We start from the raw sequence: 26,324 nt of genomic DNA, 5'->3' as shown, positions 1-26,324 counted from the left end.
TACCCGATCCTGGTCCCTCTTAAACCTTGTGTGCATATGATGCTTTACTTTATCCCAAACAACCTTCACATTCACTTTTCAATCTCATAGTTTACTATGCATTGATGACAATGTTAACATTGAATTACTTTGCCGGTCCTCGTCAGTTTATGCATATTTATGAGAGGAAGGCATCTCACTCAATGCCCTAACCCACAATAAAATCATCCAGGTGTCTTAACCGCCATTACTTAGTATTTTCATATTCACCAGCCCAGCTTTCAGATTCTAAGACTAATTTTATTTAACCTTTAACTAGGCAAGTCAGTAAAAAACAAATTCTTATTTACAATGACGTTCTGCTCTGGCCAAACCCCAACGAAACTGGGCCAATTGTGCACCGCCCTATGGGACTCCCAATCACAGCCGGATGTGATAAAGCCTGGATTCGAACCAGGTACTATAGCTACACATATGCTCATCATATACACATTGCACTGAGATACAGTGCCTTAGACCACTACACCACTCCGGAGCCCATCAGAGGAATTCATAACATTCAGAATTCATAATAACATTCAAAACACTTGAAATAACAATTCCAAAGACAGAATCAAAGATTAGTTTAATTTTCATATGTGCATTTTGCAAACCAAAGTGGGTTACATTGACCTGATCTCAGATGATGTCACAACAGAATAAACTGTCAGCCAATGAAACAGGTGTGAAGAAAGTTTTCAAAAAGGACACTAATAACAAAAACTGTAGTTCTTTACATACCTTTTATAGTACTATTCATGTCAATAGCCAGTGGAACTAACTAATACTAGTGAAAATTTATAAATATGCATTCAATTTCAGAGAAAATTTCACAAGTGAATTTGTTAATTTAGACAGATGAGTGTAAAAGATAGTGAACTGATCTTGTAATGTTTAATAAAGCAATGTGTGTGATCCCGACATAGTGCAGTTTTTCTAAGCTTCGCAGAGAGAGAGAGAGAGTCTGTAGAATATATCATGTTACAGAGACGCATAGGGGATAAGGGCTTATATAGGAGCGCCTGCATTCTTCCCCACTCCTATGAGTATCCATCACCAGGCACTGTGCAGCTGTGGCTGTACATCCCATTATCAAAGAGAATAACAGCTGATTTCCTGGCCTATAGTGTACACACTGGTCGGTTCCATTTCAGACAGCACATGCTGTGCATTTCAGACAAGTCTATTTCACCTCTCATTGGTTCAGACAGTTAAAGCCCATTTCACAAATTTCAGACCATTTTCAGTCAAATTTTCCCACCTCATATCCAGGCAGTCCATTTCAGACCTAGTTCCTTTCAGCTCCAAGCTGCCAACCATTTAACTCAGAGCCAGCTGGACTTCTCCTCCTCCAACTTCTGTGGATCAATAAAAGGCTTGTCGATCGACTTGATCATCAGCTCGCCGCAGTACACACATTCAAACGCGATGATGTCATCAATGTCTGACTTGATCTGCTCACGGCTGACTCCAGCACTTTCTTTGCCCAGGCTGGCAGTGTCGCCCCCCTCCTTCTCCTTGGGGGAGGGGCGGTGGCGAGACTTGGAGGTCTGAGTGGCTGCAGCCAGCTTCTTCTGCAGCTCACCTAGTTTAGTCTGCTTGTAGGTGGACAGGTGAGGGCTCACCTGAGGAAAGATCCACCGTTACAGTATGTGAGGTCCATATATGGTAGTGAATAATAAAATGTGTATTTAACTATTGAATCTCCTGAAGAAAAAAAAATGACATTAGTTGTGATTATAATTTTTGGGGATACCCCCTCCAACCAATTTTCCTTCTGTATGTAGTGTACATAATTTACAAATATATGTAGTAACGACCCAATGGCTCTGTTTGCATTGTTAGCCATCTCTTTATGAAATAGGGTCAAGGGTCAAATAAAACAGATTTGCATACTGACCTCCAGGAAGAGGCAGTCGTAGTGGAACATGTGACCACAGAGGAACAGATAGAAGGGTCTGTTGAGGAGGGGGAAGTCGCAGGCAGCACATTTCTCCTGGCTCTCCACCACCCCGTACTTGTTCCTCATCTCCTGGATGTCCTCTCTGATCCGCTTGGCGCTCTCCGTCGCCTCCTCCATCTCCTGCTTCAGCTCGTCTATGTGCTGGTTGTACTCCTCTAAAGAGCTGCAGATAGCCTCCTGGGGAAGAAGGGATATAGTTTTGTCAACTTAAAATTTTCCTACATGAGGAAATGAATTTGGTTCCAACTCATCATATACACATAAGCTCGTGATATGTTTGATTTGCCTGGTACAATGAAACCAATGGAAGTCACAAAAGTGCAAGCTCCAAGGTAAATGAAACGCACCTCAAAACACTGTACTTAAGTATATAACCTAGGTATTATACTAGACCCAGGTCTCATTACTACTCTGTTGTGTGTAGAAGTGTCTCTGGGCTTAAGAAAAGCGCAATATAAATCCAATGTATTTTCTTTAACACTACAACCTTGAAGTGGTCTATGGTGACAAAATCCGGGAAGAAGGGCAGTATGTCTTCTATCTTGAGCAGGTTACAGCTGGACAGACAGTTCATGGCCTTCTTCACATCCTTCTCCTCTTGCACCACGTGACGGGCGATCTTCAGCCACAACTTCTTCCTCAACTCCTCATCATCCTCAGGCAGGTCAGCACATGACTTGGCCAGGTCCACATCCACCTGGAATAATAATAATAATTATTATTATTATTATTTACTGTGTCCCTTTCGGGAAATGTATGTTGAATCTCAACAGCACAGCTGGGAGAGGGAGAGGAGAAGAGTTACACCAGCTGGTTCAGCAAAGATTAGTTTCCCACCACCAAAATAACAACATGCACGCTTGATAGATGCACTTTCAGATCCTCATTTAACATTTACTGACGCAGACTAATAGCACTTTCAAATCCTGATTTAACATAGTGCCGTGAAAAAGTATTTGCCTCCCTTCTAATTTTCTCTATTTTTGCACATTTTTAATACTGAATGTTATCAGATTTTTAACCAAAACCTAATATTAGATACATGGACCCTGAGTTTACAAATAACCCCCCCAAAAATTGGATGACATGGGTCCCATTATGCCTGGCAAAAAAACCTAACCCTGCATTCCACAGTAAGAGCCTCATACCAACGGTCCAGCATGGTGGTGGTAGTGTGATGGTTTGGGGTCAGCATGGTGGTGTGTGGTGTGATGGTTTGGGGACAGTATGGTGGTGGTAGTGTGATGGTTTGGGGACAGTATGGTGGTGGTAGTGTGATGGTTTGGGGATGTTTCGCTGCTTCAGGACCTGGACCACTTGCCTTAATAGAAGGAACCATGAATTCTGCTCTGTATCAGAGAATCCTACAGAAGAATGTCAGGCCATGGTACATGCAGCAAGACAATGATACAAAACACACATGAAAATGGCTAAAAAGCAACACATTTGACGTTTTGGAATGGCCTAGTCAAAGTCCAGACCTAATACCAATTGAGATGTTGTGGCAGGACTTGAAACAACCACTTCATGCTTGAAAACCCACAAAACGTTTTAAAGTTCAAGCAGTTCTGTATGGAAGAGTGGACCAAAATTCCTCCACAGCAAAGTGAGAGACTGATCAACAACTAGAGGAAGCGTTTGGTTGGCGTCATTGCAGCTAAAAGGTAGCACAACCAGTTATTGAGTATAACGGGGCAATTTCATACAGGGGCATTGGGTGTTGCATAACTTTGTTTATGAAATAAATTAAATAATTATGTAATTGTTGTGTTTATTTGTTCTAATATTAGGTTTTGGTTGAATATCTAATAACTCAGCCACAAAAATATGCAAAAGCAGAGAAAATTAGAAAAAGGGGCAAATACTTTTTCACAGCACTGTGCATTGAGTGGACAAAACATTAGGAATACCTGCTCTTTCCATGACGGACTGACCAGGTGAAAGGATCCCTTATTGAGGTCACTTCTTTAAATCCACTTCAAATCAGTGTAGATGAAGGGGAGGAGACAGGTTAAAGAATGATTTTTATGCCTTGAGACAATTGAGACATGGATTGTGTATATGTGCCATTCATGGGGTGAACGGGCAAGACAAAAGATTTAAGTGCCTTTGAACAAGGTATGGTAGTAGGTGCCAGGTGCACCGGTTCGTTTAAGGACTGCAACGCAGTTATTTAAAAAAAACATTTTTAAACGCTCAAGTTTCCCATGTGCATCAAGAATGGTCCACAACCCGAAGGACATCCAGCCGACTTGACACAGCTGTGTGGAAGCCTTGGAGTCAACATTGGCCAGCGTCCCTGTGAAGGGCTACCGACACCTTGTAGACTTCCATGTCTCGACGAAATTAAGGGTTTTCAGAGGGCAGAAAGGGGTGTGACTCCATTTTAGGAAGGTATTCCTAATGTTTTGTCTACTAGCACTTTGACTTTCAACTAACGTACAAGATGGGGGGTAAGCTCACTATTTGCACTTTAAATCTTGCATGTGTGGCTGTTACAACATCCTGTCAATATTACATCGTCAACAATTTGCTACATATTCATCAAAACACTAGCCAAGACACTCACTTGTAGGGCCAGATCGACAGCTTCCTCATACAGCTCCATGATCTTATAGACCAGAACACAGGCCTGGAGGTAACCGTGTTCAGCACACAGCCTCAGGGTGTACTTTAAGTCATAGTGGATGTCTGACGCGTGGGTACCAGCCTGTGAATAATAATAAAAATAAAACTTTTTTTAAATTAATAATAAATTAATTAATAATATGTTCATGTATATTTGATCAAGATACCCAAGAACACTTACCAGAGGAAACTAAGTATACAATAGCAAATATAGGTCAAAACGTGACATTACTAACAACAACAAAAAAGTATATTATACAATTATCAATCGACATTTGGGTCTGAGTCCCTATGGCCCCTGGTCAACAGTAGCGTACTATAGAGGGAATAGGATGCCATTTGGTCACAGCCTTGAACCTACCTGTTCCAGGTAGCACAAGAGACTATCAGGTTTGTACTTGGCGTAGAGGGCCAGCAGGTAGTTGTGTATGGCCTCTTCGGTCACAGTGAGCTGGTAGACACAGAACTCCATGTAACGGATGGTCTCGTTGACCTGTTGTGTCGAACCCATCTGACTGTAGTTGACCAGGGCTGGGATCAGCTTCTTAGGCTCCAGCCTGCTACCCATCTGGATCCAGGCATCCACCACCTTATCATTGAGGTAGATTCATTAATTTTATTTACATTTTATTTAACCTTTATTTAACTAAGCAAGAAAATGTATTATTCATTCAATTTCCCTTTCACAAATACACATAGGCACTTCACATGCCATAAAAATGGACAAATCGAGTATGGAATTGTATTTCAAACTGAAATAAAAAAAATACAATAATTTAACTAGGCAAGTCAGTTAATTATGAACAAATTCTTATGTACTTGAACACAGACAACAATAAAACATTTCAATGCAAGCAGATAAAATCATTGTATCACCTTCTTAGGTATGTGTTGCATGAGGATGGGGGAGAACTTATAGAAGAGCTTCTCGTCGCAGTGCTTAGAGAGCACCTCCAGGGCGGCGCTATAGTCATCATGCTGACAGTGGTGGGAGATCACCCTCTCATAGTCCTAGAGAGATAAATAGATTCTTTAATGTCAAACAGCAGCAGATAAAAATACATACTTTACAAAACTGAAATTCCATTTCAATTCCAGACAATTCAGGAAGTACACTGAAATTCCAATTCCGATTCTCTTCAATTAGGAACATTTTGAATTGGAATTTGGATTACTTTCTGAATTGACTGGAAATGAAATTGAGCCCAAGCCTGGATAAATAGCATCATATGATACCTGCATGATGACAGAGAAGTAGACCATGTCGTCCACGTTGCCGTGGCTAGCCAGCAGGTCATAGATGGTCGTTCGGTTGTTATAGAGACACTCCTTGTGTTTGGAGCTACTGAGGAACTTCCGGAACTCATCACGCGTCTCCTGGAACACCCCGCTTTTCCCCTCGTCTGATTCTAGAAGCCCCAGGTGGTTCAGGTAGAGCTCAGTCAGCCAAGTGACGAGTAGGGTGATCTGGGTCTTCTCACTCTGTTTCAATCAATCAATCAATCTTTATTGTCCCCAGAAGAAAAGTTACTTTGCAAACAGGGGTAACATGATGAAAAAAGTATCAAATATGTTGAAAACAGACCACACAAAAGACTAACTATCTGGCAGGTTGAGAAGTGAGCAGAAGACAAGCTTCTGTTGTTCGCTGTAATGGACAATAAAGTTGTATGGTTTTGAATTGTAAACTTAGTCACAGAAACATAGAAACATCATGCATCATATACCTGTTTTAAATTATTGAGTTTCTTCAGCAGGAACTCTTTCAGAGCCTCGTCCTGTTTTGCCTCGATAAACTTCAAAGCAATCTCTTCGAAGTAGTTCTGGGTCAGAGCGTAACACTTAGCACTCTCCAAGTAGCGTTTGTTCTGGAAGCAGTGTTCTGCCTCCTTAGCCAGCACCATGTCAATGCACTCTGGCCGGTCCCGGCAGTACTCCTTAGCCAGGTCAAACTTGTTCATACTCATGTACATCTGCCACACATCCCTGGCTTCTCTCTGGATGTGGTATCTGGATTGAGGATGAACAACAACAAAAAACGTATCGTCACGGTCACTAGTCTGATTCCACAGATGACAGTTAAACCTTGTTCTGCCACTAATGGCAGATCTAGTCTGATTCCACAGATTGTGGCTATTGTAAAGATTTTACTGTTAAATGGCAGTGATGTGATTGTTTTGTCGATCTTGGTTGAATGCACTAATTGTAAGTCTCTCTGGGCACGAGTGTCTGTTAAATGACTAAAAGTCATGTAAACGAACCTGAAGACGGCCTTCTCAGTATAGATCCACACCAGGCCTCCTGCTGGGTCTTTGATCATCTTCTTCAGCGTGCCGAACTTATCAGGAAAGACATCCTCGTACACCACCTGTCAATCAATCAATCCATTTAATCTATTCATAAAAGGGGGCCTAGTCAAAAGCAGTGCACTTAATCAAATAACATTTTATTGGTCGCGTAAACATATTTTGCATATATCGCAGGTGCAGGGAAATGCTTTTGTTTCTAGCTCCAACAGTGCAGTAATACCTAACAATACAAACAAGTCCAAAAATATAAAAATCAAGAAATCAAGAAATAGCAGAACGAGCAATTTCAGAGTATGGAATATATATTTTTATATATATATATATATATATATATATATATATATATATATATATATATATATATATATATATATATATATACATATACATACACACACACACACATATACACAGTACCCGTCAGTTTGGACACACCTACTCATTGAAGGGTTGTTCTTTATTTTTACTATTTTCTACATTGTAGAATAATAGTGAAGACATCAAAACTATGAAATAACTCATATGGAATCATGTAGTAACCAAATGTTTTTTTTAAATCAAAATATATTTTATATTTGAGATTCTTCAAATAGCCACCCTTTACCTTGAAGACAGCTTTGCACACTCTTGGCATTCTCTCAACCAGCTTCATGAGGTAGTCACCTGGAATGCTTTTCAATTAACAGGTGTACCTTAAAAGTTAATTTGTGGAATTCTTTCCTTCTTAATGCGTTTGAGACAATCCGTTGTGTTGTGACAAGGTAGGAGTGATATACAGAAAATAGCCCTATTTGGTAAAAAACCCAAGTCCATATTATGGCAAAAACAGCTCAAATAAGCATTTGGGTGGCTATTTGAAGAATCTCAAATATATATATATATTTTTTTTTTAGTTACTACATGATTCCATATAAGTTATTTCATAGTTTTGATGTCTTCACTATTATTCTACAATATGTGGGAACTTCAAGACTGTTGGAAAAGCATTCCAGGTGAAGCTGGTTGAGAGAATGACCAGGCCTACACCTTTTACAGTAACCTGGCCTACACCTTTTACAGTGACCTGGCCTACACCTTTTACAGTGACCTGGCCTACACCTTTTACAGTGACCTGGCCTACACCTTTTACAGTGACCTGGCCTACACCTTTTACAGTGACCTGGCCTACACCTTTTACCGTAATCTGACTAAGCAGAAGCAGTCAGAGGCCCATCTGTCCGTAAGTGTCCGTGTGTGTGTGACCCCCACCTGTCCGTACGTGTCCGTGCGTGTGTGTGACCTCCACCTGTCCGTACGTGTCCGTGCGTGTGTGTGACCCCCATCTGTCCTTACGTGTCCGTGCGTGCGTGTGTGTGACCCCCACCTGTCCGTACGTGTCCGTGTGTGTGTGTGACCCCCACCTGTCCGTACGTGTGTGTGTGTGACCCCCATCTGTCCGTACGTGTGTGTGTGTGTGACCCCCACCTGTCCGTACGTGTCCGTGTGTGTGTGTGACCCCCATCTGTCCGTACGTGTCCGTGCGTGTGTGTGACCCCCACCTGTCCGTGCGTGTCCGTGTGTGTGTGTGACCCCCACCTGTCCGTACGTGTCCGTGCGTGCGTGTGACCCCCACCTGTCCGTACGTGTCCGTGTGTGACCCCCACCTGTCCGTACGTGTGTGTATGTGACCCCCACCTGTCCGTTGAGGGTGCAGATGGCCTTGACGCGGTCAGGGAGGAGGAGTAGAAAGTGGAACTGAGTCAACACGATGGAGATGGGCTTGTTGAAACTGAAGTCTATGTCTGGGGTGTAATCCCACACCTGATAGAGGGAAGAGAGAGAATGTATTCAGGTTTTTTTTAATCAGTGCTTCAGCTATATGAATTTCAAGAGTACAATATAATTATTTTGAGACCAATGACAAAATGTATTTAATAGTCACCCGTAGGAAGCTTACCTCTACAACACATCCAACCTGAAAGTACACTAGCCTAAATATTAAGCACTATATAATAGCATAACAACAGTACCTGCACATCACTGAGCACTGAGTCCGGCCTGATGTAGTCCAGCTGACCGTAGAGAACTCCGTTACCCATCATCCATGCGAAGGCCTTGGGGCAGGACCTGAGCTTGGAGGTGTAGAAGGTGATCTCACTGTAGCCCATGTTAAACGGAAACTCCTGGAAGCTGGGCAGCAGCTCCTAGTAGTAATAAAGGCATAACCTCTTATAAGCATTGTTATAAGATATTCTAAAGGCTTATACATGCTTATAACAAATGATAAATCATTATACTGGAAACTGGGCAGCAGCTTAATATTCAAGCAATAAGGCCCGAGGGGGTGTGGTATATGGACAATATACCACGGCTATGGGCTGTTCTTAGCACGACACAACGCTGAGTGCCTAGATACAGCCTTTAGCCGTGGTATATTGGACATATACCACAAACCCCCGATGTGCCTTATTGTTATTATAAACTGGTTAACAATCAGTATTCAGGCTTGAACCACCCAGTATATAAAACAAGTTATAACAACAAATATAACAAAAAAAATGGCATAGTTGTTAGAGGTCATTAGAGAAGTGAGAAAAGTGCATGGAGTGTAAATATTCAGATATAGTATGGAGTGTAAATATTCAGATATAGTATGAAGTGTAAATATTCAGATATAGTATGAAGTGTAAATATTCAGATATAGTATGAAGTGTAAATAGTCAGATATAGTAGGGAGTGTAAATAGTCAGATATAGTATGAAGTGTAAATAGTCAGATATAGTATGAAGTGTAAATAGTCAGATATAGTATGAAGTGTAAATATTCAGATATAGTAGGGAGTGTAAATATTCAGATATAGTATGAAGTGTAAATAGTCAGATATAGTAGGGAGTGTAAATAGTCAGATATAGTATGAAGTGTAAATAGTCAGATATAGTATGAAGTGTAAATAGTCAGATATAGTAGGGAGTGTAAATATTCAGATATAGTAGGGAGTGTAAATATTCAGATATAGTATGAAGTGTAAATAGTCAGATATAGTATGTAGTGTAAATATTCAGATATAGTATGTAGTGTAAATATTCAGATATAGTAGGGAGTGTAAATGCACTATATAGTGGGGAGTGTAAATTCACTATATAGTAGGGAGTGTAAATACACTATATAGTAGGGAGTGTAAATACACTATATTTGGGCTGTAGCTCTGTTGTTTATAAAAAAAGCCGCTGTAAACAGACCTGGTTCTGTGAGAAGACGGCGCTGAAGCCTTGCTGCTCGGACCCCTCTGCCACACGACCTACGAACTGGAACAGACGCTTCCTGGTGGTGGCGATGATGACGACTTTAGACTCCGGACCTCGTTCCACCTCTATACAGCATACTGGAGCGGGCCTCCCATCCTCCTCCAGGGAATGGACCTGTGTTTCAATTACATACATTAATCAATATAAGGACTAGATTGACAAAAAAAAAAATTCTAAATGCTACATCATATACAGTCAAAAAAGCTGGTCACAAAAGCTGGTCACAAAAGCTGGTAGCCTGCGGATAAGTTCACATGGAGGAGTGTAACCAATAAATGTACAGTAACTAGGGATGCAGCGATATTACATTTTTGGCCGATTCCGATATTTTCCTTGCCAAAAAACCCCGACACATATCGATAATCGATATGAAAAAAAAAATGTGCGGCCTTTTAAGGATTCTAGTACAGTTAAATAGGTGAAAAAAAGTGTCATATGTTCATTTGTTCAGTTAGGAACAGATTGTTTAATAACTTGTAAATCCATGAATGTATTTTAAAATCGCACAACAGATATTCACGACAAATATTTTAGCTGCACAGCCATTATAAAGATGCTTAAGGTGGCTCTTCTTACTATCCAATCTTGCCATGACAGAGGGGTATCCCGTCTGCTGCAGACACAGTTGATGAGCTTATTTCTCAAGGCAGTTGTTTCGAATGGAGCTAGGAGTGTGTTCATGTTTTCAATGAGAATCCACTGGTTTGTACTGATTGTTGCTGCGTATGCACCAAACACTCCATATAAAAAGTACTGTTCCATCTGGTGGAAACGTCTTGCTTAAGCCTTTTCGTTGTCACTCCAAGCTGCTCCTGTATTGCTTGCAGGCGGCTGTATGCTAGATGTGAGTGTTTAAAATGACCCACTATCTTCCTACCTGTTGCCACGGTGTCAGATATACTGCGTTGGCGCCAAAACACCTTCGTTCACAGCCAGTTGCAGCGTGTGTGCCATTGCATGGCAAACTGGCGACTCCGCATTCTTCCAAAGCCTTTGTCATGTTCCGTGGATTATCACAGCGTCTACTTTGACCTTAGGGATTTTCCAAGTTTCAAACATGTTCTCAAATGCCATTGAAATGGCAGCAGCGGTATGAGAACCAGCACATTCTTGAGCATGCAATACGGCTTTCCTCAGTACGAAATCCTCGTCGACCCACTGTGCTGTCAGACTCAGCATGCTCATGTGGCTGACGTCGCTGGTCCTAATGTCAGTCGTGATGCTAATAGCAGTGACGCCCATAGCAAGTGGCTCATGGATCTGCTTTTCAACAATAATGTGCATCTCCGGTAGGGCAACATCTGAAAAATATCGCCCTACTTGGTCGTGTGTACCAGGGCTCGAGGTTCTCGACCAGTCGGTGAAAGCCAACATCATCCACGACGGAGAACGGTTGGTTGTCAAGGGCAATGATATAGGGGCGGCAGCGTAGCCTAGTGGTTAGAGCGTTGGACTAGTAACCCGAAAAGTTGCAAGATCGAATCCCCGAGCTGACAAGGTACAAATCTGTCATTCTGCCCCTGAACAAGGCAGTTAACCCACTGTTCCCCGGTAGGCCGTCATTGTAAATAAGAATGTTTTCTTAACTGACTTGCCTAGTTAAATAAAGGTTAAATAAAAAATTCATTAATTCCGTTATCTTAATAGATTTTAATCTTTGTGTTGTCTCTCTGAAATGTTCCTACTCTTTCAGATGACTGCTCGACTTAAACTTGTTAAGTTGGAAGTGTGCGCTTCGTTTTTTTCCTGCTTTTGTTCGAAGTCTCTGGACATCCGGGGGTGATGCACTTTCAAATGAGTCATTAGGTTCGTGGTGTCGGGAAACAAATAGCAGCACAAATGTTGCATATGGCCTTTTTGTTATCTTCCTTTGAAACTTCAAAATAGATCCACACAGCAGACATTGTGAGCCGGGTTAGGAATACTGTATTGCACGTGTAGCGCTGTATTTTTCGTGGCGTCATTGCGTCACCTATCTATATTATACAGGTACGCACGTCAGCTTTGACATCGGTTTTGCACATCGGCGTTAAACTATACGTAGAGCCGATGTTGGCATTTTTAGCTAATATCGCCCGATTCCGATATGCTTACCGATATATTGTGCATCCCTAGTAGTAACCAATCAGCACTGATGAATTGTGCTCACCTGTCTGTGTGCTCACCTGTTTGAAGTACTGGTCTGGGTTGGTGTTAAACAGGCTTCCCTCTGAAGCAGAGATCTCAGCCTCGAAGATGATTCCCTGGCTGGTTCCCACTAGGATGGGCCCAGTGTTGGTCTCTGTCCCCAGAAGCTTGTTCCAGCCTACACTCTCTATGAGGTGTCCTCTCCAGCGGGACAGAGACCTCACCTTCTGGGTGTTCCTGTTCAGATACAGACACTCACTGGTACTGAGAGAAATCACCAGGTGGGACCCTGCAGGGGACCAGAGGGGAGACCAGTGTTTAATGACTGATGTAATACTATTGAATAAATCAGAAATACACAGATATCTTATTAGTTGCACTAGCTTATGAAAGGAGTATTGCATTTATTGTTGCATTAGCTGGTTGGTAAGCTTCTCTTTCGCATCATATAAATGACTGGCTGAGGCTTCATGCTAGCCAGATAATGCTGGACAGAGCTTCATATAAATGACTGGCTGAGGCTTAGAGCTAACCAGATAATGCTGGACAGAGCTTCATATAAATGACTGGCTGAGGCTTAGAGCTAGCGAGATAATGCTGGACAGGGCTTCATATAAATGACTGGCTCGGGCTTAGAGCTAGCCAGATAATGCTGGACAGAGCTTCATATAAATGACTGGCTGAGGGTTAGAGCTAACCAGATAATGCTGGACAGAGCTTCATATAAATGACTGGCTGAGGCTTAGAGATAGCCAGATAATGCTGGACAGGGCTTCATGCTAGCCAGATAATGCTGGACAGGTCTTCATATAAATGACTGGCTCAGGCTTAGAGCTAGTCAGATAATGCTGGACAGGGCTTCATATGCATTATGAAACATCAGAAATACAACTTATTTAGGCACTAAACTCCTTAGCTTGATGGAAAATGACCTCCTCGGCCAATCGTCTAAATTAATTCCTAATTTCTTGATTTATCTTCATTTATCAATTTTTTTTAGGGCGAAGTAGTAATAACTATGTTGTTGCTTGGTAACACAGATTCATGGGAAGAACTCGCTGCAAGGAGTCGGCACAGGACGCCCACTCAATAAAAGAGGCCTCCGAAAGACGTAGTGGAGCCCTCGATGACTCGACAACTAGTGTTTTGAGATTGACTCGTGAACAAGCATATCGAGTGCTCGGTTTGGGATTCAGCCCATTTCAGTATGCACCAAAATAACTGTAAGAGTATTGGGCATTGAATTGGTACAGACTTAACTGTCGTTACTTTGGGGTAGTAATTAGATTAACCATAATGGTGTGATGATTACTCACATTAACTAGCTATGTATAAAAACGGCAAGCTCTGGTGATAATTTACCTGAGAAGTACCCCTATGGAAAATGTATCAGTCAACGCTATTACTAATCTGACAATGAGGTAAAACATGAATAAATTGGAGGATACTGATTCCATTCCATCTCTGGGAGTACTGTGCAAGTATTCTACTTTATTTTCCTGCTCCCCAGTTCTCACCTGTGGGGTCCAGGGAGAGCTCCCCGGTTCTCACCTGTGGGGTCCAGGGAGAGCTCCCCGGTTCTCACCTGTGGGGTCCAGGGAGAGCTCCCCGGTTCTCACCTGTGGGGTCCAGGGAGAGCTCCCCGGTTCTCACCTGTGGGGTCCAGGGAGAGCTCCCCGGTTCTCACCTGTGGGGTCCAGGGAGAGCTCCCCGGTTCTCACCTGTGGGGTCCAGGAAGAGCTCCCCGGTTCTCACCTGTGGGGTCCAGGGAGAGCTCCCCGGTTCTCACCTGTGGGGTCCGGGGAGAGCTCCCCGGTTCTCACCTGTGGGGTCCAGGAAGAGCTTGTGTACTCTGCTGTCATCCTTCCTCCCCAGTTCTATCTGGTTGGGCTGGTCTGGCTTGGCAAGGTCAATCCTGGAACAACATGCAGAGGAAATCTTAATAAACTCCTTTATAAAGTCGTGTTCACTCATCTTAGACACCAATACGGTACATTCAATCTTATGTGAAAACACACATATACACACACAGGTATTTCAGAATAGATTTTACAATTGATATTTTATAAGACATGAAATATCCATGCTTATTATCCCAATCCAATGTTATACAGTAGGCATTCAAATCAATACCATCATAGTCCTTTACAGATCACCCTGAATGACTGACAAGATCAACCCTTACCCCTTTAATCCCATCACTTAGCAATCACATCAAGATACAAACTGCACCATTCACACGTTTGGTTTTTCTCACACAGACAGGCATGGACAGGCATGGACAGGCATGGACAGGCTTGGACAGGCTTGGACAGGCTTGGACAGGCTTGGACAGGCTTGGACAGGCTTGGACAGGCATGGACAGGCATGGACAGGCTTGGACAGGCTTGGACAGGCTTGGACAGGCTTGGACAGGCTTGGACAGGCATGGACAGGCTTGGACAGGCTTGGACAGGCATGGACAGGCTTGGACAGGCTTGGACAGGCTTGGACAGGCATGGACAGGCATGGACAGGCTTGGACAGGCTTGGACAGGCATGGACAGGCATGGACAGGCATGGACAGGCTTGGACAGGCTTGGACAGGCTTGGACAGGCATGGACAGGCATGGACAGGCTTGGACAGGCTTGGACAGGCATGGACAGGCTTGGACAGGCATGGACAGGCTTGGACAGGCTTGGACAGGCTTGGACAGGCATGGACAGGCTTGGACAGGCATGGACAGGCTTGGACAGGCTTGGACAGGCATGGACAGGCATGGACAGGCATGGACAGGCTTGGACAGGCTTGGACAGGCATGGACAGGCATGGACAGGCTTGGACAGGCTTGGACAGGCATGGACAGGCATGGACAGGCTTGGACAGGCTTGGACAGGCATGGACAGGCTTGGACAGGCTTGGACAGGCTTGGACAGGCTTGGACAGGCTTGGACAGGCATGGACAGGCTTGGACAGGCTTGGACAGGCATGGACAGGCTTGGACAGGCTTGGACAGGCTTGGACAGGCTTGGACAGGCATGGGTGACAAGGCCAATTGCTCCTTCAACATTTTTTGGCACTGAGCAAATTTCAGGTCTTGTGAGGCGTAAACTTGAACGTTGTGAGTATTCTGTGCAACTTCCAGCGCGTGTTTACTGAAGTAACACTTTTACAGTGTGGCCAAATAGGCTCCTGTTGATATTTGAGCATAATGTAGGTCTATAAGAGTGGCCTACCAACAAAACCAATATGGGTCAAATAGAGGCCTGATGTTTCACTGGTCTGTAACACCATGGGTCAAATAGAAGCCTGATGTTTCACTGGTCTGTAACACCATGGGTCAAATAGAGGCCTGATGTTTCACTGGTCTGTAACACCATGGGTCAAATAGAGGACTGATGTTTCACTGGTCTGTAACACCATGGGTCAAATAGAGGCCTGCTGTTTCACTGGTCTGTAACACCATGGGTCAAATAGAGGCCTGCTGTTTCACTGGTCTGTAACACCATGGGTCAAATAGAGGCCTGATGTTTCACTGGTCTGTAACACCATGGGTCAAATAGAGGCCTGATGTTTCACTGGTCTGTAACACCATGGGTCAAATAGAGGCCTGATGTTTCACTGGTCTGTAACACCATGGATCAAATAGAGGCCTGATGTTTCACTGGTCTGTAACACCATGGGTCAAATAGAGGCCTGATGTTTCACTGGTCTGTAACACCATGGGTCAAATAGAGGCCTGATGTTTCACTGGTCTGTAACACCATGGGTCACATAGAGGTCTGAAAAGGGCATTTTATTGAGTTGTATTGATGCAAGAAACCGATTTACAAAATAAATGATCACCATGCAGTGAATCAGACAAAGATGTAGGCCATTTTGGTTTCTTTGCATATTACAGCCTCTCAACATACAACACTGCCCCTTTAAGACATTAACCAGGTATTTTTCCAGACTCCTTTGTCAGACAGCTATTTTAAAATGTAACCTTTATTTAACCAGGCAAGTCAGTTAATTATGAACAAATTCTTATTTACAATGACGGCCTACTGGGGAACAGTGGGTTAACTGCCTTGTTCAGGGGCAGAACGACAGACTTTTACCTCGTCAGCTCGGGGATTCCATCCAGCAACCTTCTGGTTACTGGCCCAACGCTAAAAATGTAAGCCTACAAGTTATGTCCTCTTGTAGGACACAATCACTCTCCATTGCTGACTAATAATTAGCTATATATATATATATATAGCTAATTATATCTGGGCTAATCACTCACAAAGAATATCAACAAATGTGCACACGCCACTCTGCACTTTGATCTGATAAGCACCACCAGGAAAAAGACCACTTGTAGGCTACCGGTCCGAATTCTCCTCCGATGCGCCAGACATCTGTATATAATGAGGAGTTGCTCATGTCTTCGCCTTGAGTTGTTGTTGTCCCAAAGGCAGGAAGGCAGGTGACACGCTTAAATCCAATATAAACCCATAGAAACGTATTGGGCTTATTTTGGACAGATATTGGCCTCTCGCTTCACCTCTCTGGATGTACAATGCCTACAGCAAAATCACTACCTCAATCATGCAAAGTTAGATTTGTTTGCATTCAAAAGAGGGTGATACTATGTTGATTTGATCACAAGTCCAACAGAAGGGAAACGTTGATATAAATATAGTGTAAACTAACAGGGCGAACTCAGTGAAATTCAATCTCGTGCGTCTCCGGAGCTTAGACTGCAGCACATGCACGCAGCTTAGAGGGAAACATGGGAAAGGGGCTATTCACAACACCATGAAATCACAGATTTCAAAAGTGTCTCCTTACCTCAGAAGAGTGTCCTCCCCTAAACTCATGCATAGCTGATTGTTGCAGACAGCAAAGTGGTTGATCTTCTCTGGGGGTGAGAAATCAATCCTCTGTTTGTTGAATATCGGCTTCTCCTCTTCGAGTCTCACATTCACAAACCCTGCAACGAATCAGAAGCAACCATTAATATAATCACTTATCATGTCAATCATCATCATCGCTAGCCCAATGGACTAAAAGAGCCTAACGTTACTCCTTATAGTCCAAGGATGTTCTGTTTAGAGGAGAATTCACCTCTACCTACATGCACAAATTACCTCAACGAACCTGTACCCCAGCACAATGACTCAGTACCGGTACCCCCTAACTAACCCGTACCCCAGCACAATGACTCAGTACCTGTACCCCCTAACTAACCTGTATCCCAGCACAATGACTCAGTACCGGTACCCCCTAACTAACCTGAAACCCAGCACAATGACTCAGTACCGGTACCCCCTAACTAACCTGTACCCCAGCACAATGACTCAGTACCTGTACCCCCTAACTAACCCGTACCCCAGCACAATGACTCAGTACCGCTACCCCCTAACTAACCCGTACCCCAGCACAATGACTCAGTACCGGTACCCCCTAACTAACCTGTACCACAGCACAATGACTCAGTACCAGTACCCCCTAACTAACCTGAAACCCAGCACAATGACTCAGTACCTGTACCCCCTAACTAACCTGTATCCCAGCACAATGACTCAGTACCGGTACCCCCTAACTAACCTGTACCCCAGCACAATGACTCAGTACCTGTACCCCCTAACTAACCTGTACCCCAGCACAATGACTCAGTACCGGTACCCCCTAACTAACCTGTACCCCAGCACAATGACTCAGTACCGGTACCCCCTAACTAACCTGTACCCCAGCACAATGACTCAGTACCTGTACCCCCTAACTAACCTGTACCCCAGCACAATGACTCAGTACCGGTACCCCCTAACTAACCTGAAACCCAGCACAATGACTCAGTACCGGTACCCCCTAACTAACCCGTACCCCAGCACAATGACTCAGTACCGGTACCCCCTAACTAACCCGTACCCAAGCACAATGACTCAGTACCGGTACCCCCTAACTAACCCATACCCCAGCACAATGACTCAGTACCGGTACCCCCTAACTAACCTGTACCCCAGCACAATGACTCAGTACCGGTACCCCCTAACTAACCTGTAACCCAGCACAATGACTCAGTACCGGTACCCCCTAACTAACCCGTACCCCAGCACAATGACTCAGTACCTGTACCCCCTAACTAACCTGTAACCCAGCACAATGACTCAGTACCGGTACCCCCTAACTAACCTGTACCCCAGCACAATGACTCAGTACCGGTACCCCCAACTAACCCGTACCCCAGCACAATGACTCAGTACCGGTACCCCCTAACTAACCCGTACCCAAGCACAATGACTCAGTACCGGTACCCCCTAACTAACCCGTACCCCAGCACAATGACTCAGTACCGGTACCCCCTAACTAACCTGTACCCCAGCACAATGACTCAGTACCGGTACCCCCTAACTAACCTGTAACCCAGCACAATGACTCAGTACCGGTACCCCCTAACTAACCTGTAACCCAGCACAATGACTCAGTACCGGTACCCCCTAACTAACCTGTAACCCAGCACAATGACTCAGTACCAGTACCCCCTAACTAACCCGTACCCCAGCACAATGACTCAGTACCTGTACCCCCTAACTAACCTGTAACCCAGCACAATGACTCAGTACCGGTACCCCCTAACTAACCTGTACCCCAGCACAATGACTCAGTACCGGTACCCCCTAACTAACCTGTAACCCAGCACAATGACTCAGTACCGGTACCCCCTAACTAACCCGTACCACAGCACAATGACTCAGTACCGGTACCCCCTAACTAACCCGTACCCCAGCACAATGACTCAGTACCGGTACCCCCTAACTAACCCATACCCCAGCACAATGACTCAGTACCGGTACCCCCTAACTAACCCGTACCACAGCACAATGACTCAGTACCGGTACCCCCTAACTAACCTGTACCACAGCACAATGACTCGGTACCGGTACCCCCTGTATATAACCTCGTTATTCTTATTGTGTTACTTTTTCTTTCTTTAGTCAGCTTGGTAAATATTTTCTTAACTCTTCTTGAACTGCACTGTTGGTTAAGGGCTAAGGGCTTGTAAATAAGCATTTCACCGTAAGGTCTACACTTGTATTCGGGGCATGGTGACAAATACAGTTTGATTTGAATTGGCAATGGCAGCCACAACAGACAATATTATTTCGGTACGGTTCTAGAAACATAAAGTCCTCTACTTTCATATCACATCAAAATAATTTAACAAATGCACTTACTCTACACTGTTTTAACCTGTTTTAACACAGTTACAGACAGTATTTTTCAGTGGCAACACGTTTGTGGCATCCGTCTTCCGTTAACACACAAAGTGTTCAGAGACGCAGATATAAAATAACCCTTTAAACCAAACTCCCCACAACATAAGACGCCTTCGTCCAATGAATCGTATGTGTAATGTAATGGAACTCAGAGCCATGATCAAGGGCTAGGCCAGAGGAAACTCGTCAATATTAGGCGCTAGAAGGTAGTTCGCTAGCTAGCGTCTATGAATGAGTTACAGAATTGCCAACATCAATTCCATATTATCAAATCGGTATCAAGCGGAACAGTAATACATATAATAATTCTACTATCCATATTGAAGTAATTTGGTGCATAAATTCAACAATATAGATAGACCCAACAATAGAGCCTTATCATAAAAGAGACCCATTTGAAAGGCCCATAGCCTTGCCCCAGTACCTGAATGTGTTATGCCGATGTTGGCAGCAGACAGTCGGCTACTGTGTTGCACAGGGTGCCTGCTGTTCTGCGAGTCTTCGTATTCATCCAGGATAGAAGACATTGCAAAACGTAGGGGTGATATACAGCAGAGAACCCAACTAACAGCTAACTTAACTGTTACAAAGTCGGATCATGCGATGGCATAATGACTGGACTAGCTATTAGCTAACAAGGTAACGCTAGCTTTCTGGAGTCTACAAAGACGCCATTCTGTTGCGTGGGTCTCGTGAAAAAGGATTCAGAATTGAAGCGTACTCTACATGAAAGAAAACGGCATTATCTTAGCCATATAAAAACAGTCAAAACATGCTAATTGTGTGTAACGTCCCGAAAACGTACAAACGCACAAAAATGGAAAGGACCAGTGTGTAGTCAGGTGATCTTGGCACCAAAATCATGTGATGAGAACAATATTGTAGTTCTATAGTCTGGCACGAGAAGGCGCACTTTGTCCAATTTTCAAACAGCGACTGACATATATTTTAAGATTTGAGGCTAATAAATCCACTCCCCCCAAAAAAGATATCAAATTGTATTTGTCGCATGCGCCAAATGCATGAAAAAGAAAAGGAGAGCTGCACGCTAGGAGCTCAGATGCAATAATTTAATAACCTAATATCCAACGTTTCAACAGACAAGCTGTCTTCATCGGGGTATAATGTGCTTGCAAGTAAATTCTTATTTACAAGCCCTGAACCAACAATGCAGTAAGAAAATATTTGCTAAAAAGAATTATAATAATTAAGAGAAAAAGTAACAATCAAATAACAATAACGAGGCTATATACAGAGGGTACCGGTAATGAGTCAATGTGCGGGGGTACAGGTTAATCGAGGTAATTAAGGTAATATCTATACTTAACAAAAAGATCCCAGACATTTTCCATACGCACAAAAAGCTGAGGAGTATTTCTGTCTGTAATGATTATGATTGGCTGGACCTGGCTCCCCAGTGGGTGGGCCTATGCCCTCCCAGGCCCACCCATGGCTGAACCCCTGCCCAGTCATGTGAAATCCATAGATTAGGGCCTAATGAATGTATTTCAATTGATTGGTTTCCTTCTATGAACTGTAACTCAGTAAAATCTTTTACATTGTTGCATGTTGCGTTTATATTTTTGTTCAGTATACATGTAAGTAGGGGTAAAGTAACTATGCATAGATAATAAACAGCCAGTAGCAGCAGCGTAAAAAAGGAGGTCAATGGAAATAGTCCGGGTAGCCATTTTATTAACTGTTTAGCAGTCTTATGGCTTGGGGGCAGAAACTGTTTAGGAGCCGTTTAGACCTAGACTTCGGTACAGTTTGCCGTGCGGTAGTAGAGAGAACAGTCTACAGGTGGCTGGAGTCTTTGACCATTTTTAGGGCCAATACAAGACCTTCGTTAATTATACTTCATATCTGTTGTCAAAATACACAACTGGAAATAATTTATTGCTCTTCTGATTCGTTGCACATTAGAGACAATTGCCAACACTAAAAAGTTAAGATAAATAATTGTATTATTGTCACGATCAAAAAAATATTAGCACAGCAAATATTTTGGGAAGTAGCTTACACCTCAAAACAGCCTGCAATATAGGAACTCAACCAACCATTCAAGGGTCTTACTATATATATTGTCTGCCAACCCTCCGCAAATAGTTCACAGCTTTCCTTCAGCTGGTGGGGGCGGGGCTATGCAAATCACAACATGACTGAGCGGAAAGTTGCCTCAAAACCGATTCACGTCACTGTCATTCACAACCCAACAAGGTGAGACTACAGAACACATCGCATACAGAAGAAAAACTCTTCTAGAGAATCGCACTTCGGAATAGCCTAAAATAAGACTGAGCTTTTATGCACTGGAAAGTTACTATTCTTCAACTTTAATCGTTGGACATGCCACCTCAAATGGATTATTATTGTGAAGAATCCCGCGTCCCCTCTTCATGCGGATTGATGAGCCAAGAGACCGGGTTGGAGAGGGAGCCAGCGCCCGGGTTGGAGAGGGAGCCAGCGGCTATCAGCTGTATGCTGGTGGGGGACGGGGCTGTGGGCAAGACAAGCATGATAGTCAGTTACACCAGCAATGGATACCCCACGGAATACAAACAGACCGGCTTTGATGTCTTTTCTGGTGAGTACCTTTCAATTACTGGAAATAAATTTAAGAAAAATAACTGTATAGCCTAAGTTTATAACCGTATAATATCCTTATTTATAATAATTAAACAACTAAAATGTATTGTTGTCTACTAGGTAATTGCACTGTATATATATATTTTTTTAATGGAACTAGAGTCTATGATTTACAAACCCAAACTATTAACAAACTTGAATTATGAAATAATTGTATTCTTGTGTTTTCTTCAACAGGTCAGGTCCAAGTAGAAGGAGCCCCAGTCAGAATACAACTACTGGACACAGCTGGACAGGTAATCATAGACTCTTTTATTTATATATATATAAGTACATTATTTCATCCATAATGGAAATCATTCAGTCTTTCACATGTAGCAGCAGTAGTTTGATTCTAAAGGCCACTACATGTCATACTGTGTGAGTCATCGTCTCTCTCTGTCACGGCGTCCATTGTTGTTGTTCAGACCCCCAGACAGCATTCACATTCACACACTGCTGAATCAGCTAAGCTGACCCCTCTCTCTCTTTCTCTCTTTCTCTTACCCCCTACCCCGCCCCCACTCTCTCTCTCTATCTTGACATTTCCAGGAGGTGTTTGACGATTTCCGCTCCCTCTCCTACTCCCAGACGGACGTCTTCCTGCTCTGCTTCAGTGTGGTCAACCCCAACTCCTTCCACAATGTCACCAACAAGTGGATCCCAGAGATCCGAGCCTGCAACCCCTCAGCTCCCATCATCCTCGTGGGCACCCAGTCCGACCTCCTGCTGGACGTCAACGTTCTGATCAACCTGGCCCGTGGCGGGGTCAAACCAGTGCTGACCCCTCGGGCGCGGAGCATGGCGGTGAAGATCAGAGCGGCGGACTATGTGGAATGTTCTTCGTTGACGCAGAAGAACTTAAAAGAGGCGTTCGACGCGGCCATTTTTGCTGCCATCAAACACAAGGCCAGGAAGGAGAAGAAGAGGCAGCTGTCGGACAGACGCACCAAGGCCTTCTCTAAATGCAGCTGGAAGAAATTATTCTGTTTTATCTGAGATGAGATCCCATGGGTCCTGGACAGAATAATGACTATTATTATTTATTAACTTATGAAGACTTACTAAGAACTTGTAGCTTTGGAATCATCCCAGAATTGGTAAATTAACTGAATTCTATTGGAGTCCTGGACTGAAGACAGTGGTATAGCGTACTTCAGTAGCCCTTGTAGGTAACCAAGTAAGAACGGGTACTGAAACATAATACAGACAAGAGAATATCAAATCAAACCAAGGACATTGAGTACATCTTGTCAGTGGGACAAGGGTGTCATGTAAATGTTGTGAATTCCTTTGCATGGTCTGGATTGGTGCCTTTTCCAACCTGAGAGTTTACTGCACTGCCTCTGTGTGATAGTCAGAGAGTCAGTGGGTTGTGAGAGAGAAGGATATGTTTAGGTAGTCAGGGGTTGGTTGTTAGCCTTTTCTCATTTGCATTCTTTGCTGCCCAGCCACACAGACCCAGGCCTATTCATATTCAACAGTGTATGTAGGCTGAAGTCACAGCGCTAGGCTAGGCGCTACCTTCTTACCTGTGTGTGAATGGCTTCCACAGGCCATTGTGTTGATTAGTGCGGCACGTAGCCTAGCGGTTAGGGCATTGGGCCAGCAACCGACGAGGTAAAAAAATTAAGAAAATCGCACTGCACTTTTTATTTATTTTATTTTCCCTTTATTTAACCAGGTAGGCTAGTTGAGTACAAGTTCTCATTTACAACTGCGACCTGGCCAAGATAAAGCAAAGCAGTGCGACACAAACAACAACACAGAGTTACACATGGAATAAACAAGCGTACAGTCAATAATACAATAGAAAAGAGGAAAAAAAGTCTATATACAGTGTGTGCAAATGGCGTGAGGAGGTAAGGCAATAAATAGGCCATAATTGCTCCAGGGTCGCGACCCCACTCTCCGAGGGTGTCTCAGGGAGAGTTGGGATGTGCCAAAAACCCATATAGGACTAATAGGACAAATGTAAGCACCCACCAAATTAATTAGATAAATTATTAAGCTTTGATGCAATCAACTGTCAGTATCAACACCTCTGACCTCCAACCTCTCACCTACCAACCGATGTAATGTTATCACTCTGATAGTCGTCGCATGTCAGAAAAGTGACGGAAGGTTGGTCGATTCATTCTTTAACTATGATAAATTTTAAGGCAGCTTGGGGAACATATTTTCAATGTAATGACTGTATACAGTATAGGCTATAATCCCCCAGCCTGAGGTGTGAGGCTCATCAATGTAGCGAAATGCTTTTTATAACACATAAAAAATTAAATACAGCAAAGTTGCTTCGGGGCTAAAAGCGCGGCTACCCCATCTTTCGGCGCCATCTTTTCTTGCAGCCTAAAGGCCTCTGCAGAATGTTGGGTTGGGTTTGCAGCCTAAAGGCCTCTGCAGAATGTTGGGTTGGGTTTGCAGCCTAAAGGCCTCTGCAGAATGTTCGGTTGGGTTTGCAGCCTAAAGGCCTCTGCAGAATGTTGGGTTTGCAGCCTAAAGGCCTCTGCAGAATGTTCCGTTGGGTTTGCAGCCTAAAGGCCTCTGCAGAATGTTGGGTTTGCAGCCTAAAGGCCTCTGCAGAATGTTCCGTTGGGTTTGCAGCCTAAAGGCCTCTGCAGAATGTTCCGTTAGGTTTGCAGCCTAAAGGCCTCTGCAGAATGTTCCGTTGGGTTTGCAGCCTAAAGGCCTCTGCAGAATGTTCCGTTGGGTTTGCAGCCTAAAGGCCTCTGCAGAATGTTCCGTTGGGTTTGCAGCCTAAAGGCCTCTGCAGAATGTTCCGTTGGGTTTGCAGCCTAAAGGCCTCTGCAGAATGTTGGGTTTGCAGCCTAAAGGCCTCTGCAGAATGTTCCGTTGGGTTTGAAGCCTAAAGGCCTCTGCAGAATGTTGGGTTGGGTTTGAAGCCTAAAGGCCTCTGCAGAATGTTGGGTTTGAAGCCTAGCAGAACTCCACTAGGAGAAGTGAATGTCTGTGCCTCGCATACTCCCTTAAAATAAATGTTCTTAAAAAACCGCAATAATACTCTTTGTCCCTCTTGAGACTCCGTAGCCAGTATACACTTCCTCAAAATAATCAGAATTCATCGAAAATAACTCAAGAAATCTGTAATAAATTGACAGGTTTTTTTTTCCAGAGGGGGTTCTTAGTCACGCAATTTTGCATGTAACTAAGATGTTTGGTTCAGTATTTCTCTAGGGAATAAATGTGAAAATGAGTCGTCTCATTGAATGACAACCATCACTACATTGAAGAATCCCTACTGTTGACCGATCACCGCCTTTAAAAAGGCGTAGACTTCGGCTACCGAACTTCGGCTTGCCTCAAGAAAAATGTTGTGTGCACGAACAGACGGAAAAAAACATTGCCAAAGACCAAAACGAACCTAAACGAGACAAAAAAACGGCATCATAATATAGTATACGCAGAAACTGTTTCGGATGGGAAGCATGTGGATGCCTTTAGGGTGGCTATGCAAACACAGCCTCTTAAACCAGATCTCCATCCTCCCCCATCTTAAATCAGTGTAAAGCCAGCAGGCGGGGTAGAGAAACTAGAGAGTAATCTAACCTTACCCTGGCCCAGGAGAAAGCCCCGGCCCACTGTCTCTGTTTTAGCCTTTGTTTGTTTACATCGGTAGTGAGTAAAGACTAGAAAACCCCAGGCAATAGAAACCCCAAGACCAGTTAACCTCCAGTGAATGAAACACCCCTCCTGTCTCTTTCTGATTGTACTCCCTACTCTCTATCTCCAGCAGATTAAACCCTACTGCTCTATAGAATACACTGTGTACATTATAGTAGGCTAAATAGCTCCTGCTTGACTGTTAACACTCACTTTAAATAGCCTGGGTGCCCGTCTAGGTCTGTGGTTTATTGGACAGGGATGTTATTGCCAGACCGATGGTGACGGTCAGTCCTAGCTTGTTTATAGAGATGAGGGTTGGCATCCAGGCTATTTGCTGGTTATGCTTCTCGTGGAAGAGCTAATGTGAATCTGATATATATTTCTGTTTGTTTTAAACAGTTCATTGAAAGTCTTTTTGTCTGCAATGTTACAGATGACAAGGAATTTTCACCATAACGCTTTAAAAAGCTGTGAACAGTTTACCTTTGGGGAATCGTATATTTCTGTCACT

At 43.6% G+C, this 26,324-nt stretch overlaps 2 protein-coding genes across 2 annotated transcripts; one reads left to right on the top strand and one right to left on the bottom strand.

The window, feature by feature from the left end:
• Positions 1-585: 585 nt before the first annotated feature.
• On the bottom strand, positions 586-20,403 carry LOC120019194 (vacuolar protein sorting-associated protein 18 homolog). The gene is made up of 16 exons (XM_038962505.1): positions 19,983-20,403; positions 17,130-17,271; positions 14,153-14,244; positions 12,368-12,618; positions 10,137-10,316; positions 8,928-9,101; positions 8,593-8,718; positions 6,871-6,977; positions 6,337-6,619; positions 5,846-6,091; positions 5,486-5,620; positions 4,971-5,198; positions 4,551-4,691; positions 2,469-2,678; positions 1,919-2,158; positions 586-1,643 (listed from the first exon to the last, which is right to left on the bottom strand). The coding sequence occupies exons 1-16, from the start codon at positions 20,083-20,085 to the stop codon at positions 1,344-1,346; spliced, it is 2,958 nt and encodes a 985-aa protein (XP_038818433.1). The 5' UTR covers positions 20,086-20,403; the 3' UTR covers positions 586-1,343.
• A 1,380-nt stretch (positions 20,404-21,783) lies between these two features.
• rhov (ras homolog family member V) lies at positions 21,784-23,868 on the top strand. The gene is made up of 3 exons (XM_038962793.1): positions 21,784-22,145; positions 22,385-22,443; positions 22,739-23,868. The coding sequence occupies exons 1-3, from the start codon at positions 21,908-21,910 to the stop codon at positions 23,183-23,185; spliced, it is 744 nt and encodes a 247-aa protein (XP_038818721.1). The 5' UTR covers positions 21,784-21,907; the 3' UTR covers positions 23,186-23,868.
• Positions 23,869-26,324: the final 2,456 nt, after the last annotated feature.

Source organism: Salvelinus namaycush, chromosome 24 (genome assembly GCF_016432855.1).
Source record: "Salvelinus namaycush isolate Seneca chromosome 24, SaNama_1.0, whole genome shotgun sequence".
In the NCBI taxonomy this organism is placed as follows: Eukaryota; Metazoa; Chordata; class Actinopteri; order Salmoniformes; family Salmonidae; genus Salvelinus; species Salvelinus namaycush.
Note: the sequence above shows the minus strand (reverse complement) of the source record. Positions and strands in the feature narration are given on the sequence as shown.